The sequence below is a fragment of the Sciurus carolinensis genome, chromosome 3, assembly GCF_902686445.1.
Source record: "Sciurus carolinensis chromosome 3, mSciCar1.2, whole genome shotgun sequence".
In the NCBI taxonomy this organism is placed as follows: Eukaryota; Metazoa; Chordata; class Mammalia; order Rodentia; family Sciuridae; genus Sciurus; species Sciurus carolinensis.
The window spans coordinates 131,613,989-131,635,229 of NC_062215.1; the positions used below are offsets into that span (position 1 = coordinate 131,613,989).

Below are 21,241 nucleotides of genomic sequence, written 5' to 3' on the forward strand. Positions count from 1 at the left end.
CTTGTGATCCGCCTGCCTCAGCCTCCTGATTAGTTGTGATTATAGAAATGTCACCACACCCAGAGAAGATTTTTATTTTATTAAATCTTTTTACTTCCTTAAGCCCAACAGAGATACTAGAATAAAGTTTGTCTATGTCACAAACAGAAAAATTCTGAGAAGACATAAATAAGGGATCAACAGTAATGACTCTTTGGGCATAGGGATTTTGTGGTGGAAAACACTGAGGAAGGAAATCACTTGCTTATTTTTAATTATTTTTAAGAGGTAGAATTATGGGTGATTTTTTTACCCCCTATTAAACACACACACACACACACACACACACACACACTCTCTCTCTCTCTCTCTCTCTCTCTCTCTCTCTCTCTCTCTCTCTCTCTTTCTCTCTCTCTCTCTTTTCCAAACCATAATACAGTAGGAATCTTTTCCAGAAATCTTTGTGTTTACTTCAGTTTTTTAGTCCTTTCATCTTCCAGCCCTTTAATGTTATCTCTAACTTCATTTCTTTCTTTTTCTCTTTTAATCATCCAATTTAAAGATATTGTTGGAAAAACAAATACTGATGAAAACTAATGATAAAAACTCAAAGGTTCTAAAATGTTAAAGAAAAAATATCTTCCTGACAACTGATAAAACCACTTACATCAAAATGAACTCCAACTTCTGCATACAATTATTCTACAACCTATGTGTTCTTTGAGTAAATGTCTAAAACAAACTAATTATGTAATCCTCAGCCTCTATTATTAACAAGCTTTTATATTTATTAACAAGCTTTTATTTTATACATAATTTACATTTTAAATTGGTCACTCAATTTAATCAAACATTAAACCTCTTGAATTTAAATACAGATTCTCAAATGACAAATTTATCATTTCAAAAGGATAATTAAAACACTTGGTTTTGTAGTATCATTATATTTACTTGTACCATACATAAGTTCACTCAATAAACATAGACTACCTGGTTTTAAATGTTAAATATATTTAATATGATTCCACAAAGAGATGGTCAATATGCTAAGACATAATACAAGTTTCCTCATTTTCAATCTACATCAATTAGAAAATGACAAGGCCCATCTAACACAGAATATTTAGGCTATTCCGCCATCTAAAACAAGAGCTGGAAAGTATAGAGGGCACTGTTTCTCTCATTATGACTGACAGATCACTTCATAAGAATCTCAGAATCTCTTACGGTGACAAAGACCAGAAAGTGGTCACTTGAGAATGGAGCAGAAGAAAAAACTAGAAGTGACCTGATCAGATAGAGGCACATAATTATCTAGGGATGACAGATACATTCTGGTCAAGGTGGTGGATACACAGGAGCAATCACATGCAAAGTCACTGAGCAATATACCTAAGATATACTTATTTTTCTGTTTCTAGTTTTTACCTTAATAAAGTCCTAAGGGGAAAAGGGCAAATTCCTTTAAGGTCTCCAAAATACAAGTAGAAAATGTAAGAGAAAATGCCCAAGGACCTAAATTTTCATTTGTATTCCATGGTCATTCTTTTACACACTAAAATTTGAGATATATATCAGCTTAAACTACTAGTACTAAACATATCTTTACTTTTTAATAACTAATAGAATCTTTATACCAGTTTTATACAAAGCTAGACACATCTTTATTTTAAAGTAATAGAAGTTTTATTTTATCTCATTTCATTGAGACATTATTGAATTGGATATGAAATAAATGTAGGCAAATTTCATTTTAATCTGAAGTTAGCAAGTCCAACACAATTACTGAAAATAGGTACAGGGCATCCCAGGATTTTTCAGAAGTTCCTTAGTTCAAAAGATTCTAGAATTATTACCAATTATGAACTCTTTTATATATTGGCTGTAGAACCGCAAATGGAAAGAAATGAAGGTATTAAAAATTTTCATGAAATAAATTTCAGAGAATTATTGACTTTCCAGGAAATAAGTGAAAATAAATCACTTGGGTTACCTTCTACTATAAGGAAACATGACAGTGGAATGACCTGTGATTATTATAATCTAGTGAAATACTTTTGTATTGCTTCAAGTATTTTTGTAAATAATTCTATTCTCAAATAACACTTCTAAAGATTTCAAAACTTTTTAAAATATATATGTTTTCAGTAATATTTATATCTGATACCATGTATGATTTACAAGAAGACACCTCTTTCTTTCTCTACACTACAAGTTTTAAAAGGGCAAGAATGCTAGATTTTTTTTTTAAGTTTTAATCTATGGTGGTACCTGTAAAAATATGATCACTACCATGTCAGCATAGTTTTTTTTAAAAAAAAACAACTTGCTGGGACCACATCCTGCAGTAAGATGTAGCCTATACCATCTTATTCTGCCCTCAGCAAGTTGTTTTTAAAAATTATGATAACATGATAACAGGCTACATCTTACTCAGGAAAGATATCTGCTCACAACCCTTCTCCAAAAAAGACAAATCAACTGAAAGTGCCATACCCTCGGATGTTTACGAATAAATCTTCTGCAGCTTTGTGAATGTGGAAAACTTCATCCCGGAAGAGAGAGAGGCAAGAGCTACTTTGAAGAGCTAGTTTCCAAAGGTTCAGTGCTGTGGCATCAGTATTTAGGATTCCATGACATAAAATAAAGCCAACTTTAAATAAAAAGAAAGCAAATACAAATGTAAAACACTCCGAACTTCTTTCAGCTACAGTGTAGCTTTTTAAAGACCCTGAAACATAACCACAATCACTAAATTGAAGCTTTTAAAAGAGGGTGTGTGTGTGTGTGTGTGTGTGTGTGTGTGTGTGTGTGTGTGAATGAAACAATATTTTACTTTCCTGGTTATAATTTTCTGTATTTTGCAAAATCAGTTTTTGATCCACACTAACAAAAGAGAAAAATGTCTTTTCTGAGTTATGAATGAAGTCATTTTAAGAAAAGATGTAATGGAATATTACTCAGCCATAAAGAATGATAAATTTATGGCATTTGCAGGCAAATGGATGAAAGTGGAGAATATCATGCTAAGTGAGATAAGCCAATCTCAAAAAACAAAGGACAAATGATATCGCTAATAAGTGGATGATGACACATAATGGGGGGTGGGAGGGGTTAGTGTTAGGGTTAGAGTTAGGGTTAGGGAGGGGGGCAAGAATGGAGGAAGGAAGGACTGTATAGAAGGAAAAGAGGGGTGGGAGTGGTGGGGGGGAAGGGGAAAAATAACAGAATGAATCAAACAACATACCCAATGTAAATTTATGATTACACAAATGGTATGCCTTTACGCCATGTACAAACAGAGAAACAACATGTATCCCATTTGTTTACAATAAAAAAAAAAAAAAGAAAAGATGTTTTCAGGGACATATATTCTTTCAATGTATTAAGCTACTCTCTACTACCTGAATTTGAAGTATCATTTACCTTCTATTACCTAATCTTGAAACCCTACACAAACATATAATTCTATATATGATTATTGATGTTCTTTCTATACTAAGATATAAGACCTCATCTTTTAGTCATTCAACATTTACTCAGTGCCTACTATACATGTGCAAGGTTTAATGCTAGGCCAGTTACAAACGAGTCCCATTTTTAATTAGCAACTTATTTTTTTTTTTAAGTTCAACCTTCCTTTAAAAGGGCAATTAAACAAGCAAGTTAACTCATTTAAGTAGGTATATATAGTGATGTTATCAATACTGAAATATACTTACCTCCACTGGATTTCTTAAAATATAAAAAATATTTTCATACATTAGGCTCCTAAAAGCAAGCCAATTATTTTGTCTGATATGCAACCAAATAAACCAAATATATGTATTGAAATGTAAAAGAACTCTAAATAAAAATTCTGTTCATAAAATATTTTTGCCTTATATACTGAATTTTTACCCAAATCCCTCATACCAGCATCTTATACCTATTTGTATAGAGTCATTCCTTAGTACACACAGGGGAGTAGTTCCAGAATCCCTTCAGAATACCAAAATCCAAACACTTAAGTGCCTAATGTAAAACGGTATAGTATTTGCATATATCTACAAACATTCTCTTGTATACTTTAAATCATCTCCAGTTCACTTACAATTATCTAATGCAAAGTAAATGCTAGTTAACTACATTTTATTTTTTAGGGAACAATAAGAAAAAAGTCTATACATATTGAGTACAGATGCAACTTTTTTTTTTTTTAATACTATCGATCAGGGGTTGATTGAATCTGTGAAAAAGGAACCCATGGAGGAATGCCATACTCAGATTTATAAAATATTTGCTACTGACAACAAAAAAGGTTCATCTGAAAGTTTTATCACTTATATTATTGGTAACAGAATTTCATTTTTTCAAAGATATGGGTAATGAGTTTAAGTATATTCATTTATTTAAAATAAGATCAAAAACGGCAAATGAATCTACATTACAATGCCTAAAAGGAGAGGGCTGATTATTACAAATACTAATCTTTACCTACTAAGGTCCCAATGAAAGGATAAAATACATATATATGTGTGTGGGTATGTGTGTGTGTATTTTTTAAGCCATAAAAAATGTGAATGAAACGGAAGACCAAGACTAGACAAGAAAGTTGAAGAAAATCTTTGAAGATAAAGAGACAAAACTGGATTATCAATTAAATAAAAAGAGAAAGGAATTAGTAATACCAAACCCTACAGATTAAAAAGAGATCAGTCCCAAAGAGTTTCCTAAGTCCAGTCAATACAGCAAAAGCAAATTCTGCAAAGAACATCAGGACAATTTTATATTTAAAATTGAGATCTTCCATAACTCTTGGCCCCAGATTGTAATCCAAAATAGTGATTCTCAAACTTCAGCTTATACCAGAATCACTTAGAGAAGTTTATTAAATCACATATTGCTGGTTCCTACTCAGTGAGTTTCTGATTCAGGAGGTCTTAGATGGGGATCAAGATTCTGCACATATAGGAAGTTCCTAGAAAATGTTGATTCTGCTGGTCCAGGGATCACACTTTGAACTAATCTATTACAAAGCTAAAAAGAAAGCAGAGCATCAGAAGGAAAATCGTACTGTGTGTATTCGCGCTAAGTTTAAAGTAATCCTTAAGCTCTCCTTTAGCTCCACTCAAGGTTCAAATATATAAAAACAGCAAAACACAGAGTGAACATTCTTTACTTTGGTGACTGTGGTTATTGCCCACTTCCTGACCCACCTCCGTGTTCATTACACAAAGTCCTATAATAGGCATTCATATTTAAGGCAAAGAATGAGGGGAAATAACACTATATCATGCCAAAGGTCACCCATAACAGCTAATTCTACTTATCAACCCAATTCTTCACATATCTATAAACAGGGAGCAACAACTAAGAAACACCACACATTTGAGCAAAAGGAATACTTCAAAAGCTGTTCTTTTTACGTTGACTAACAGACAAAACATGGAAATCTCAATTATCTTTAGAGAAGAAATATATCACAAACCCATAAAAAATAATATATTTAATAAAAATGGCTAAGAACAGGTAGTACATTCTTCCTCTTTCACATTCAAAATAGTGCTATTCAAAGTGCCAGCACATTATGAAAATAAGCATACAAATTGTGAGAATTAAAAATTTCTCATAAAACTTCACAATGATTTCTAAATAGTAATCTACTAATCTAATTGTCAGAGAAAACTGAATCTAATAATCAAAACTATAATCTCTTATTTTGTCTTCTTCATTTTTCTAGAAATACTACTAATTTCATATCTATTATTTTATTAACATATCAATCCAAAAAATTAAAGACAACAAACTATAGAAAATAAAACCCATAAAAATACATAGAAACTATAAAAAACTATAGGAAATAAAAAGTAAACAAAACCTGCTGAATAAAAACTGCTCAAAATTATTCCCCTCTCACAGTAAGCCTCAGGAGTGGGAAGAAGGAATTCAACTATATTATAGCAATTCTCATTCTGCACCACAACACGTGCCTATTTCCCCCATAGTTTGCAAGCTTCCTATAACAAAAATTAATAATTTTACCCCTCATTCATCTATCAAATTGTCAAATATATGAGTAATAGTCAAATTTACTAAAGTAAATTGAAACCAAAAACCTTAACAGAATAGATGCAATCTAGAAACACTCACTAAAAGCAAAACAAAAATTTATAGTGTTGAAAGTTGCATTGAAAAGGCAACATAAGTAGATCATGAGCCTTGGTGTCAGCCTGGACTCTTACTTTGTCTTTGTCACTACCTACATGGCCTAAGGTTTGGGTTCCTCATATATAATATACACTACCTACCTTATGACAGGATCAACATTAGGACTGAATGAGATAAATCACATAAGACATTTAGCATAGTGGAAGCCAGAGGTAAGACATGTTACCACTTTTCTCTAAAACTTAAAACCTAGGGGGTAATCCTCAAAACTAACTCTTTTACTTACAGATGATCCATTTCTCCATTGCATCCAAAGAAAGATATTCACAAGGCATCTTAAGAAGAGAATATACATTTGTGGTTAAAAGAAATTCTTCAAAAATTTCCATACTGAGTTACTTATCCTCTCTTCCTCCCAAGAATTCTTACTTCTCAATTCTTGCATCAAATACCACAACAAAGTTGAATAAGTTATATAACCTACATGTAAATTTGCAGCTAATAAAAGACAATGAGATATGCCCCCTTTACATATGCACACTCTCAACTCTCTTTTAAAAATACTGTTCCTAAATTTTCTTCAGTCTAGTAAATAACAACGTTCCAATTTTTCAAGCCTATTTCAGATTTGTATTATTCCAAAAGAAAATTTTAGTCAACTGAAAAGAGATTTGTGCCTGGATGCTGTCTCTACATTCATATATACAGATAAATGATTGAAAAGAAATATAACAGAATATTGATCTTATCCAATTGGTAAAATATGAACTAATTTTTTTTTCTGTATACTTTTCTACATTTTCCAATTCTTCTACCATGATATGACAGGACAAAACAAACTTCAAAGAAAAAATACTTGAACTACTAGTCATATAAACATCAGTTTTTGTTGAAATCTAACAAAAAAGTAGGATTTAATGAGCCTTTTGTAATAAATTTTGCTGACAATCTAATTCTAACTTACAAAGTTTTCAACAACATTGTCTATAAATTAAAAAAAAAAACAAATTTTCACTCAAAAAGAGAAAAATAGAACCATACAGTGTCAGACTGTGCAGGATTAAGCATTGTACTGGGTGCACTGATGAGACTTAATAATTGGGCATTTCTCCACTGATCAGCTGAAAGATTCCTTCGAGGATACACCATCTGAAGAGAAATTAGTGCATCTGAAAGAGACTAATTAAAAGAGGAAAAAGTAAGTTGAAGAACAATTCTTTTTCTTTTCCAATTGAATTTCAGCTACAACTTGCTGTGCCTTTCCAACTGTATCTTTATAAAACAACAGAACATAATTATAGTCACACTTTCTATGAGGTGAATTAGGGCTTCCCTCCTTTACATTTTTTTTTTTAACTTCTACAAAAGCTACATAGATTTTACATTTATGAGCAAAAGCTTCACTCAAGAAATACTGCTACTTTCTTAGAAGTTAAAATCTGTGTAAAGTTTGGGATCTTTATTTCAAGACACAGAGATCAACTGCCATTCTTTCACAAAATGGAAGTTTCTACTCTGATAATTTCCACTAAAAAAGAAAAAGACTTTAAGGTGGCATCCCTAAGCCTTAAGAAAGCTTAACATGTTTTGTATTTCTTCAAATAACACCTTATAAAATAATCCACTGTACTCTATCTTAATAAATTACCTAATGTCTACTTTATTTGTTAATTGCAGCTTTATCATCAAAATATTTAACGTTTCATCTCATCTGTTTCTTGCCTATTCTTTTAACTATCCCTATTATTCATCTTTACTTCCTAAAACTTCTGTACAGTGATTCATTAATTTGGTCATAAATAAAATGCAAGGTGAATTTTCTCAGAGAATCCACATCTCCATCTAAAATTCAGCAAACTAAATTTTAGGAGAACTCCAAAATCTATCATTTTCCTAAGCTTCACACAGTGATTCTGATGTAGCCAATTAAGAATGTTTTTAAAATGAATTGACATGAATTTAATTTTTTAAAATCTTGGCAGATGTATAAAAGTCCTTGTATAAAAATTCTGAGCATCAAGGAACATTAGGAAAATCAGTTATGAAATAACTGATCTGATTCAAATGAACCATTTTAAGTATTGATAATACACTATATGCTGAACACAATTTAGTGACTATAGATAATTTTAAAAAGACTGCAAAATAACACTTAAGGAAATCTGAATCACCCAGCAAGAGAAAGAATCAAATTTGAAATGACCAAATAAAAACAGACTGTACATGATTAGGAAAAAATCAAAATAGAGAGAAAGAGAGGGGTAAGGAAGAGTTTTAGGTAAGAAAAAAGTATCACCAAAATCAGAGTGGTACGAGATGACCATGACATGCTAAGGATTTCAATGTATCTTGACACCTCCATCCATATGCTGATGGTTTTTACTTTGAGTTATGCCATACACTAGCCTCTTTCAAACTAGTCAGTCAACTAACTCCTAGTCATAAAACTTATATTAATATATTTGTAAGTACAGGTTCCCTATTCTTTTTCAAAAATGCTTGGAATCAGAAGTGTCTCAGATTTGGGAAGAGGAGGTTGTAATGTGTGTGTGTGTGTGTGTGTGTGTGTATAAAATGAGATATAAAGTACAAACACAAAATTCATTTATGTTTCACACACACCTTACACACACAGTTTGAAAGTAACTTTGGATCTCATTTCTTTTGCTAATCTTGTGTTTGGTAATAGAATTATACTAGCCTTCTTTAAAAAAGAAAAAAGAAACTTTGGATAATATTGTTAGTGTGCCTGCACTTTCACTACAACCCATAATAGGAGATCAGTAGTGGAATTTTCACACCACAGTGGAATAATTCCACCCCAACATCAGCACTCAAAAAATGTTGGATTTTGAACATTTCTGATTTTTGGATTAGGGATGTTCAACTTTATATCATAGCTCTGCAAAAATATTAAACTGAGAAAATATTTTCAGAATTTTAATGGGAAAAAGAAAATTCTTCGTAATAACTGCATGTCAGGAAAAAACAGATTTACACAAATATTATATTACTAAAAAGTTTAATTAACGCTTATCATTCAAAGAGAATAATAGACCAAGACGCTAATACTCTGGACTTCAATTCTGATTTTGACATTATTGCTGCCAAATGGCTTTACCTTGTCATGATACTTATCTAGCCCTCAATCCTTATCTATAAATGATGAAAGGAGATAAGATACCTAAAAATTTTCTTGAAACACTTACAACTATACGTATATGAATTAGTTCTACTGAAGACAAGCCATAATGGCAAGATTCCTTACAACCAAAATTATTTCAATAAAAGCTATTTTTAATATGTTTCAAATTATTTCCACAAAATTTATTTTTCTTACTGAGATTATAATGTATCTAAAATTTATCAAATACTATATATCTAAACATTATTTATAAAGTAATTCATTTTATTCTCATAACAATCATATGAGGTAAGTGCTTTTATCACTCTGCATTTACCAAAAAAAAAAGCTTAGTTACAGTGTGGTTTGTTAAGTTACTTATCCAATATTATAGAATCAGTACTAGCAGAACTGAGATTACAAACTATGAAGACTGGAATGATAGTAGTCATTCTCAATTTAACAACATACACTCTGCTATCTATTTATACTATACTGAACCTAAAAACTATAATGAATCAATATATTCCTGAATCTCTATGCAATATTGTGAATTTAACCAAATATTCTCTGGTTCACAAATGGATAAAAATATACAGCTATTTTTCATATCCCACAGAGTTTATCCCTTTTATCTAACTCTCCATGCTTACATGATCTCTTATGACTATTACAGTATAAAAATAAAACAAACTAGTTTTTACCTTGCTGTGGGGTACAAATTCTTCCATCATCTTTTTTAAAGGGTTTTCATAATCTACAATCATCTGACCAAGCCGTGGGTATTCTCGGTCACTTAAAATAGACATATCAAATTATCAATGAGTTGTAAGCCATCAAATTGAGAATTTTAGAAAAATTTGTATGATGCAGTACTACCTTGCTCCATGGGTCATTTCATGAGCATAGTTATATAATCCAATGATTGCCTTCCTTTCTTCAATTCGAGACAGCAGTATCATTAACGTTGTATAGGTTATAATCAAATCTAAGTAGTTCTTTGTTAAATCAAAGTTCACAGTCTAGAAAAGGAATCAACAAGTTCAATTTTATACTATCAAACTTAAACACACACAAAACATTTGTAGGAGTTACTGAAAGGGAGTAATTTTCTATAGTTATTTATTTTACCCCTATTTCTGTAATTCTAACAAATTCCTTTTACTAAAAACATCTAAAATTTGGGAGATATAGATAATAGTTTTATGTCTGTTATGTAAATTTATGGCTGAAAGCAAAAGGATTTTTACTGCATTCAAATTAGTAAGTTTTAAAAACCACAAATATCAGAATAATAAGAAACACTGTTACCAATCTCACCAAAGAAAAAGAAGTACTTTTTTAAAATTTCATCACTAACTCAATGAAGACATTTCTCATTTTGACTTAGTATATTTAGAAATTGTCACACTAAGCAAAATTCTACTGACATGAGTTTTATAGGAAAAATACTGCCTACTTTTTATAAATGGGCATGCTAAAATTAACTAATACTACAATTAACAACTATTTCCCAATATGTATTAGACTTAGTGACAATACAAAATACATTACGAATTTGTATTTCTTAAAAAGCTACTGAATAAGACAAATTAACAATATTAAAACTTTACACGTTAGTTACACAAACTTTCTCTAAGGAAAACCAATTAGTCCCCTGAGTTGTTCTGGAAACAGAGGATTAGAAATTTTCTGAAAATGATACTTACAATATCAAAGAAGACTTGGCAAACATCAATAGTATTCAGCAACTCACAAACATGATCCTGAAAAGAAAAGATTGTTGTAATCTTATATCTGTTTAATATTTTTTCTTTTTCTTTTTTTTTTTTGTGGTGTCAGGGATTGAACCCAGGGTCTCACAGATACTAGGCAAGCCCTCTCCCTGAGTCTCATTGCCAGCCCTGTAAAAATAATTTTAAATTCCAAATAAACAAAATATACTCCATATTTCAGTTCCAGAAGAATTCTAATCTCATTATCTACAAATATCAAAGAAATTTATAAAATAAACAATTATAAGTCTACTTCCGAAATATTAAATTTTACATATTTAAAATACATACCTTAAATTCCATAACATCTACAAATGTGAAGTAATATAATGCCAAATTTTTCAGAATCTCTGATTTTTCTTTCTGCAGTTGTGCAAGCTGTTGCTGTGAAAACAAAATTAGAATGTATTTTCACATAGAACAGAAGTATTTAATTTTACTACAAACTATCTTCTTTTATGATTGCTACATGGAAGCATAAGCTTTTAGAATATTTCTAAATGATTAAGGCTTTTTTTAAAAAAACCAAAGTACTTGAGACAGCAACTGCTAATAGTGATCAGCAACTGATAGGGTGAAGCTATAAAACAAATCAAAGCAGATTAGTACCAAATTGCATTACTACTAAGTAAGAAAAATTGAAAAATGTTAGGAAAAAACAATTATCAAATGAACTCTTTAAAAAAAATTAAAAATAAATCATGAACATGACCACATGACTTACTAGAAGTGAGAGAAAAGAAGGTGAAAAACATTACAACTTACACTACAAAAAAACAATGTGCTATAGAGATTTGGAACTTACCAAAAAGAACATCCAGGCAAAGCCACGTTACGCATGCAAAATAAAATGTAGATACAAACATAAAATACAGTAACGGTTCCCTGACCAGATCCACAAAACACAATAATAAACAAAAGCAAAAACCACAACAACAAAAAAGAAATGAGAAGCAAAACTAGAGTTAAGACATGGAAGAGGGAAATGTGAAAGACAAATATTATTTTAATCAACCATATTATGAAATTTAAAGACCTAATAATTATTTTAAAACCAACTAGTAATATAATTTCTGAAATAATCTAGACATATTTAAGGAAAACAGAACTGCCAAAATTTCAATAAAGCATCCAGAACCTTGATATTCTGGGTGTAGTCTATTAAATAGCAGCTTCCATTTTGGACCTACTTAGAAAAGGAGACTCGCTCATTCAATGCAGACCAACTGAATAAAAATCTGTCTTTTTAACAAGATATACCCACGTAATCTAAATACATACAATATGCCTGAGAAGCACTTACCTAAAACATGAAAAAAAAAAAAACTGGAATATATGAAACAGTAGCTCAAAGCATTAAACTTGCTACAAAGCCCACGTGGTTTTGAGACCCTCATATTGTAACTTATACATACATGGGAGCACTGGGGAAGAGATGCCTTCATATATAATTGTACTGGTCAGAAATGTAATAGTGAATCTAACATAAGGAAAATATTCTTTAAAAAACTACAAAAAAGGCAATTTAAAACAGTAAGCACGGCAGTGTGGTAAACTCAATTACTACAGGGTAAAAATATCATAAATACTACATACAGTCTCTAAAGACATTGAAAGTATTTATGCCTTTAAAACATCCATAAAATATCTCACTCTTCCCCATAAATGCCAGAGGAATTGAGGTATAAACTTGTAGTGATGAGCAACTATCTTTTTTTTTTTTTTTATTGTAAACAAATGGGATACATGTTGTTTCTCTGTTTGTACATGGCGTAAAGGCATACCATTTGTGTAATCATAAATTTACATAGGGTAAAGTCGTTTGATTCATTCTGTTATTTTTTCCCCTTCCCCCCACCCCTCCCACCCCTCTTTTCCCTCTATACAGTCCTTCCTTCCTCCATTCTTGCCCCCCTCCCTAACCCTAACTCTAACCCTAACACCAACCCCTCCCACCCCCCATTATGTGTCATCATCCACTTATTAGCGATATCATTCGTCCATTGGTTTTTTGAGACTGGCTTATCTCACTTAGCATGATATTCTCCAGTTTCATCCATTTGCCTGCAAATGCCATAATTTTATCATTCTTTATGGCTGAGTAATATTCCATTGTATATATATACCACTGTTTCTTTATCCATTCATCAATTGAAGGACATCTAGGTTGGTTCCACAATCTGCCTATTGTGAACTGAGCAGCTATGAACATTGATGTGGCTGTATCTCTGTAGTATGCTGATTTTAAGTCCTTTGGGTATAGGCCAAGGAGTGGGATAGCTGGGTCAAATGGTGGTTCCATTCCAAGTTTTCTAAGGAGTCTCCATACTGCTTTCCAGAGTGGCTGCACTAATTTGCAGCCCCACCAGCAATGTATGAGTGTACCTTTCTTCCCACATCCTCGCCAACACCTGTTGTTGCTTGTATTCTTGATAATCGCCATTCTAATTGGGGTGAGATGGAATCTTAGGGTGGTTTTGATTTGCATTTCTCTTATTACTAGAGATGTTGAACATTTTTCCATATGTTTGTTGATTGCTTGTAGATCTTCTTCTGTGAAGTGTCTATTCATTTCCTTAGCCCATTTGTCAATTGGATTATTTGCATTCTTGGTGTAGAGTTTTTTGAGTTCTTATAGATTCTGGAGATTAGCGCTCTATCTGAAGTATGATTGGCAAAGATTTTCTCCCACTCTGTAGGCTCTTTCTTCGCATTGCTGATAGTTTCCTTTATGAGCAACTATCTTTAGCTTCATCTATGAAAGTAGCCTAGTCTATTTTATATAATGTATGTTTCAAAACAATTCCATCCATATTTTTATGCACATCTTTAACCATTACTGCTCCAGCAATCTCAAGTGAATATTTATCTAAATGATCCCATTTCCTCAGATTATATCTTTACCTTGTTCAACAACATTAAACAGGATTGATATTTTACTCTTTTTTTCTGCTTTTCAGTTCTTTAAATTTGAGTTTCAAAATACAACAGGTGAAAGCAGACTCATTAAAATGACATGAAAAATATAATTAGCTTCCTACTGGGTTTAATAATTCCAATTTATTTCAGTTGTCCTACAGTAATTATTAACAATGCCCTCTTTCAATTTCAGTGTCCTCGTCTGAGCAATTAATGACCTTTTATACAATCTCCACTTTACATCTTAAGAAAGTATTACTCAATTTGGGAGGCTGAGGCAGGAGGACTCCAAGTTTAAGGCCAGTCTCAACAAGTTTGGTCCTATCTCCTAATAAAAAATAAAAAGGGCCAGGGATTTAGACAGACCCTATCTCAAAATAAAAAAGAAAGGGGCTAGGGATGTAGCTCAGTGGTTGAGCACCCTGGGTTCAACTCTCAGTACCAAAATAAATAAATAAATAAATAAGAGTATTACTAAAAAGCATCTCCTAAACGGCTACTAGAAATCTCATCTCCTTTTTTCTAAAAAAGTTTTCTTTCGACTATTCTATATGCCCATCATCTGTCCCCTTTTAATAATATAATCTCCTTATAGTCTAAATTTCTCATTCAATTACATTTTCCCCCAAACCACATATTACTAGGCTCTACGTCAGCTACTATTGAACAATTTTTAGATGATTAAATTCAAAACAATTAATCAAGCTTTTAAGACTCTATATAATCTGGTCCTAACTTATCTTTCCAGTCAAGATTCCCCCTGCATCCATTCATCTATCATAAAGTAAATAAATTTGAGGGAAAGTTATCCTAAGACTAACTTTGATAATAAGCACTTATTAAGAAGTGCTACTAAATTCAGTCCTCATAACTACTTTTCAAGGTATATTTATTTACTTTTATTGTGGTAAAATATATATGGCAAAGAATTTACCATTTTAACCCATTTTTAAGTGTGCAGTTCTGTAGCATTAAGCACATTTGTACTGCTGTATAACCATCACCACCATTCATCTCTACAACTCTTTTCACCTTCCCAATCAAGATACATTTTTATCCTAATTTATCAGCTACAGAAACAAACTAGCAAAAAGTCAGATAACAGTCTAAGTCTATCAGATTTAGGCTCTAAACAAATTTTCAATACTAATCAACATTCAAGTTGCTATACAATAAGACAAAAATAATATAGGGGAAAACCTAAAGCTCTGTTTTCTTTTATTTAAAATATAAACATATATATCATTAGGTGTGTGCACGCACGGTGTATGATTTTGTTTTGCAGTAGTGGGGCTCAAACCCAGGGTCTAGAGCATGCTAGGCAAAAGTTCTATCACTAAGCTTTATCTACAACCCTTCTGACTTCTTTTTAGAAAATACTTGGCATTTAATTAATCAATCACACAGACTGAGACTTCTAGGAAGTCCTCTAATTCAGTCCCTTTATTTTACATATCAGTGATTTTTTTACAAATTTACATTGTTGGACCTTTGTTTAAATTAATTCTGAAAATTACTGATGAAATGCAACTAAAAGGCAAAAAATAAAATACAGAAATAAAGGTATGCCCATGTCTCATAGAAATGAAACTTTATTACCTCTTAAGTAATCCCAGCAAGTTGGGAGGCTGAGGCAAGAGGGTTGCAAGTTGAAAGTCAGTCTCAGTAATTTAGGGAGGCCCTAAGCAACTTAGCAAGACCTACCTCAAAATAAAAATTAAAAGGGCTGGGAATGTAGCTCAGTGGTAAAGTGCCCCAGAGTTCAATGCCCACTCCAAAAAAAAAAAAAAAAAAAAAAAAAATTTAAGAGTTGTACTACATTTTCCCACCTTTCAATTTGAGCTGGACTTGTCACTTACTTTGACCAAAAGAGAACAGCAGAAGTGACACTGTGTTGCTTATAAAGCTAGGGCTTAAATTATTAGATCTGAACCTTCTGACTTTGCTTTTTTGAAACAATGCACTTAAATATCATGTATGAGGAAGACTGAAAAATATCACAGAGGTAGAGAGAAGTTCAATATCTCTGCTGACTCAGTTCAGCCCTTTCACTAACATACAGACTAGATGGATATAGCTATAACCTAGAGCCGGGGAGACCAACAAAGAAACTCTCAGTCAACCCACGGAATTAAGAAATAAAAAGTTGTTGTTGGTTTTCAGTCAATAAGTTATGGAGGGGTCTGCAAAAGTAATCATAATAATGAGAAATATAAAGTTCAGTAATAAAATGATCTGTATTTCACTACCTAAGCACATCAATTTGTCTCAGCTAAAAATTTTGAAAAGTTAAGATTCTGATAACAAAATGACTACATTAAAGCAAACTGGTAGAATTGATTTTATCGTAAGTACTAGAAAAATCACTAATTACATGCCTCACTATAGTGGAGTTGGTTAAGGTTAACATTTTTACATAAAAAACATCACACTGTATAAGCTGTATAATACAACTTATTTTTATGGCACCATTGTCTATTACAAAGATAATATAAACAAAAATAAGCTAGTTCCTTTACATGTAATAGTTTTTAAAGATTATATGATTACCCTGATTTTATAACCTGAGTGCACCAGATATAAAACAGCTTTTCTAACTATGACTAGATGCCATTTTTGCAATCAATAAAGGTATCAAGCTATTTATGTTGACGGTAACAGGTGCTACTGACACATGCAAGGTAAAATGACAACATTAAACAGTCCTTGCCTTACATACTTTTCAAAGTTTTTATTTCTCTTCCTGTCAATTATCATTTACTCCTAAGGAGAGTACCCTTTAATGTACAGTGTATTACAAAATATACTTGTTACAATTTTACCTAAGTAGATTCAATAGGCTTGGTCACAGGAGAACCAAAAAGTCTAAATAAACTTCATTTATTAAACAATACCATTTCTTATTGCTCAAAATCATGTTTTTATATAATTTTTACATAGTTGTGAAACCATTAACCCCAACTAGCTTTGGAACTTCTCCATCAGCCCAGAAAGTTCTCTTGCAGCCATTTACAATTAATCCTGTTCTCAACCTCAACCCTAGGCAAATACTGATCAGTTTTCTGTCTCAAAAAACTTGCTATTCTAGACATTTCCTATAAAACAGAATCACACAATATGCAGAGTTTTTTTTATATCTGGTTCCTTTCACTGAACCTAATGTTTCTGATGTTCAATTGTAGCCTATATCAGTAGTTGTTCCTTTTAACAGCTGAATATTATTCAGTTAAATATATATAACGATTTGTCTATTCATTCTTCAGTTGATGGACATTTGAACTCCTTCCAGTTTGGGGCTATTATGAATAATGAATACTGTTATGAACATGTTTTGGACAGATGTATTTTCATTTCTCTTGGGAAGATTTCCTAGGAGTTTCATTTCCTAGGAGTTTCCTTTCCTATTTCTCAGATATGACTCAGACAGGCAAATGAAAAGAGATCTCTAAAGTGTAGAGTTACCACAATAATATTATTAATTTATTTGTGAATATTGCAATCATATTGCCAGGTCTCAGGAAGAAGCTGAGGAAGAAAGCACTAACTCTACCCTAAATAAGTTTATAGTGTAGCAAGGGATAGACAGATATACAGGAATTCCCACTTTTTTTAAAGGTAAGTATCTAGTTTTAGAGGTTGGTTATTTACACCACAACTAACTTCTAGGTACAAAGTTCAAAGATAGAAAAACTACAATGGTCAATTCTCACATTCCCTCAAGACGAAGGACCTCACCAACTGGTAATAACAGGAATGAGGCAAACAAACAAACAAACAAGCAAAACTATATAGTGGGATGATAAAGGCAACAATAATAAAGGTGAGCAAGATAGGGGAATAAGAGTACCTAGAACTAGAGGGCACGCAAGGGTTATTTTTGGTACATGAGTACAAGCTGAAAGACTGAATGACATAATACTGTTTCCTCAATTGGAAAGCCTGTAAACAGGAACAAAGTTTATCTTTAAGCTATCTTGGTTTCTCTCGGTCCCTTTTGGAGATCTATTATTCTTACAAGATATGGGTGACAAGGTCAGGTGGCATCAGTGGGAGAATCAATTCCCACTTAAAACTTCTAATACCCTGCTTCCACCAATTTTTTGAATCTAAGAGGGACCTCCTAAATATTCATTTATCTTTTTACTATCACTCACCATCTTATGTCCTACTTCCTTTCTTATCCATTTTAATTTTAAATTGTCCATCACCTTAATTACTATCTCTTTTATAGTTGCTTATAAACCTACAGCAGAAGAAAGCAGATACCTATGCTACCTTAATCTCAACCTGATTTCATGATCATCAACCATAACTTAATGACAACACTACTCCATTTTCACTGTCAATTCACCTGCATTCCTTAAGGATTACTGCACTGCTTCTCTTATGTCTTAAAACCCTCAACAGTTCTTCAGTTTGAGTCTCGGTTTAACCCTAGCCTGTGCTCTGGATTCATATATAGAATTGGCTACTCAACATCTCCACTCAAGATTTCTAGTAGGCCTCTCAAATCTAAAACATTCAATACTGAATTGCTGGGTATCATTATACCTCTACCCCAAACCTATTCCATTTGCTTCCTCACCCTAGTAAATTTAACATTTTTCAACCTCAAAACCTTGAGCTCTTATTTCTCAATGTCTTTTAAAAAGAATACTGACATTTCAAGTTTCCATTAGTGTCTTTTTTATATGTATATATATTTACTCACAATGAATACACTATCCCAGCTCTGTTACATTACTCTATAGTAAATGATTCCTTTTAAATCAATTCTTTTCTAAAATATTTTTTAGATATTGATAGACCTTCATTTTATTCATTTATTTAAATGTGGTGCTGAGAATTGAACCCAGTGCCTCACACATGCCAGGCAAGCGCTCTACCACTCAGTCACAACCTCTTATTTGTTGGTCTACCACCTCCCAGTCAACAGGAATTCAAGGATGACTGAATGGTTCAAGAAGACAGAAATGTGGGGTACCAAAGAGAAATACTGTATCTATTTTGTTCTACTTCTCCTGGTGGAGGTGACAAGTGGAGAAACTATGTTGAGTATAGAATCCCTAAATCATTCTTATAACACTGAACTCACCAACAATGTCCTTTCACTTACAGATATTCTAATTCTACATACATAGGTTAGTAATTTACATTCTTTTCTCATTAATTTGGGAATCAAACTCAATTATATACTAAAATGCACAACAGGCAAATTCTATAATGACACTTTTATGCCAGATAATATTTTTTTGTCTTAAAAAGCATAAACTAGCTTTTAAATGTAAATATAGGTCTGGGGATATAGCTCAGTTGGTAGAGAGCTTGCCTCAAAAGCACAAGGCCCTGGGTTCAATCCCCAGCACCACAAAATTAAAATAAATTAAAATTAAAATAAAGTAAATACAGAGTAAGAAACAAATTTTAAGTTTAAAAATTTTTGGAAAAAAGTTAGTACAAAAAGTTTTAACATATACCTTAAGATTTACTTAAAGGACCTTTTAAAAATTTCTTATGCAAATAATTTCTCTATGTATTAATAAGACATACATAAAAATAAATCAGAAGATAATGGGAGGTATCATATTATAGATAAATAATCTCTCAGCCCAGAAACACCTACCTTAATCTGAAATTAAATGGCAATCTATTAAGGCCCATGACCGGGCACATAATCAACACATAATAAGTGGCTGCTATAATTATTAAACTGGTATGGCTTTTATTCATTTTGAATTTTATTTCATCAAACTACTCTGAAGTACATGAGGCATTTAGTTGAGCATCATAACCAAAAAAAACTCCTCAATCCTTGGTACCAAGTTTTCCCCAAATCCAGAATTGGGGATACAGAAGATTAAAATGATTACAAAGGGGCCTAAATAAAGACAGTAAAAATGATTCAATAGACTCCAACATCACCACTGTTGAAGTCACATTGTATACCAGTCCTGCTGTCAGCAAAACCCTCCTCTGATGTACACTGGATACCTATGTGCTCATAGTTTTTAGAAGAATTTAAAATAAGGTAGTTACTAAAGAAACAAATTTCAACATTTTTTTGGCTGCAAAAATTGAAGCTTTTTGTAAGACTCTATATTAGAAACTTTTAAAAAACGCACTTTTGTTAAATTCACCAAAACACTTTTTATGAGTGCTTTTTTTTAAAAATGGGGACAAGTAGTATATGAATCAGCATAGCAACGGTGCTAACTTTGATCCCTGAGATAATCATGTTCTGTAGCATGTATAAAGACTGTGTACCTAGTAGCCAGAATCCAAATACTTTCATCAATCCTAGATGCTACCTGTCATTCCAAGTCTTTAAACCTCTGGTAACTAATTCTACAGAATGAACAGAACTCCTCACTTATTTCCTAAGGCAAGTTGGCTAGGAATCTGTCACTAATATTTCAAGAGGCCCAGTCAAAAATGAAATCACTAGACTTTACAAATATCCAGCAGGTAAAAAACAGTAGTATTATATGGAAAATTTGTAAAGTCCACATGACAAAACTCAGGCTTCACAAACAATAAGCGAAAAATTCTGTAAGTAGTCACAATATTCGACAATACTATATAACCAATTTTGAGAGTTAAAAACACAGAATTACCACATAACCCCATAATTTTACTCCTGGTATATACATATGTACACATATATAGAGAGAGATGTGTGTAGGTATATATGTACATATATATGTATATATGCCTAGAAATTAAAATATATATAAACCATAAAAACTTTTATACAAATGTTCATAGCACCCTTATTCAAAACAGTAAAAACAGTAAAAAACACCCATGAATAAAATGTGGTATATCCACATAATGAATTATCATTTTGCAACAAAAAGAAACAAAGTACTAGTACATGCTACAATGTAGATAAGTCTTAAAAACTGTAAGCTAAATGACAGAAGCCAGTCACACTATCACATATTACATAATTACATTTTTATGACATCTCCAGAATAGGTAGAGATGGACGGAACATAAATCAGGGTTTCCTAGGACTGGAGTTTTGTCAAGAAATATAGAGTAATGCTAATGGGTGGAGTTTCTTTTTGGGATGATAAAATGTTCTATAATTGACTGGGATGTGAACATTAAAACCTATAAACAGTATACTTCAAATGGGTAAATTGTATGGTTTGTGATAACTTATCTCAATAAAAGCTGTTAGTAAAAATATCAATTTTGTGCATCAAAAGTTGAAAAGGAATTAATACTATTAAAGAACAAAAAGCAACAGTATTGTTATCATAAGCAGTTTGCCAAGCATATCAAGAAC

General features: G+C 32.0%; 1 protein-coding gene across 5 annotated transcripts in view; it reads right to left on the minus strand.

Annotated features, from left to right (window-relative positions):
- Positions 1 to 21,241, minus strand: part of Nckap1 (NCK associated protein 1) — an 88,122-nt gene that overhangs the window by 49,189 nt on the left and 17,692 nt on the right. For 3 of the 5 annotated variants that reach the window (XM_047547797.1, XM_047547800.1, XM_047547795.1), the window contains 7 exons: positions 11,320 to 11,412; positions 10,963 to 11,019; positions 10,133 to 10,275; positions 9,958 to 10,048; positions 7,171 to 7,308; positions 6,416 to 6,464; positions 2,476 to 2,632 (listed from right to left, as the gene is read on the minus strand). In XM_047547797.1, the coding sequence (XP_047403753.1) occupies positions 2,476 to 2,632; positions 6,416 to 6,464; positions 7,171 to 7,308; positions 9,958 to 10,048; positions 10,133 to 10,275; positions 10,963 to 11,019; positions 11,320 to 11,412 (728 nt within the window). The remainder of the gene's footprint in view (positions 1 to 2,475; positions 2,633 to 6,415; positions 6,465 to 7,170; positions 7,309 to 9,957; positions 10,049 to 10,132; positions 10,276 to 10,962; positions 11,020 to 11,319; positions 11,413 to 21,241) is intronic. The other 2 variants (XM_047547798.1, XM_047547796.1) reach the window with 1 other exon arrangement.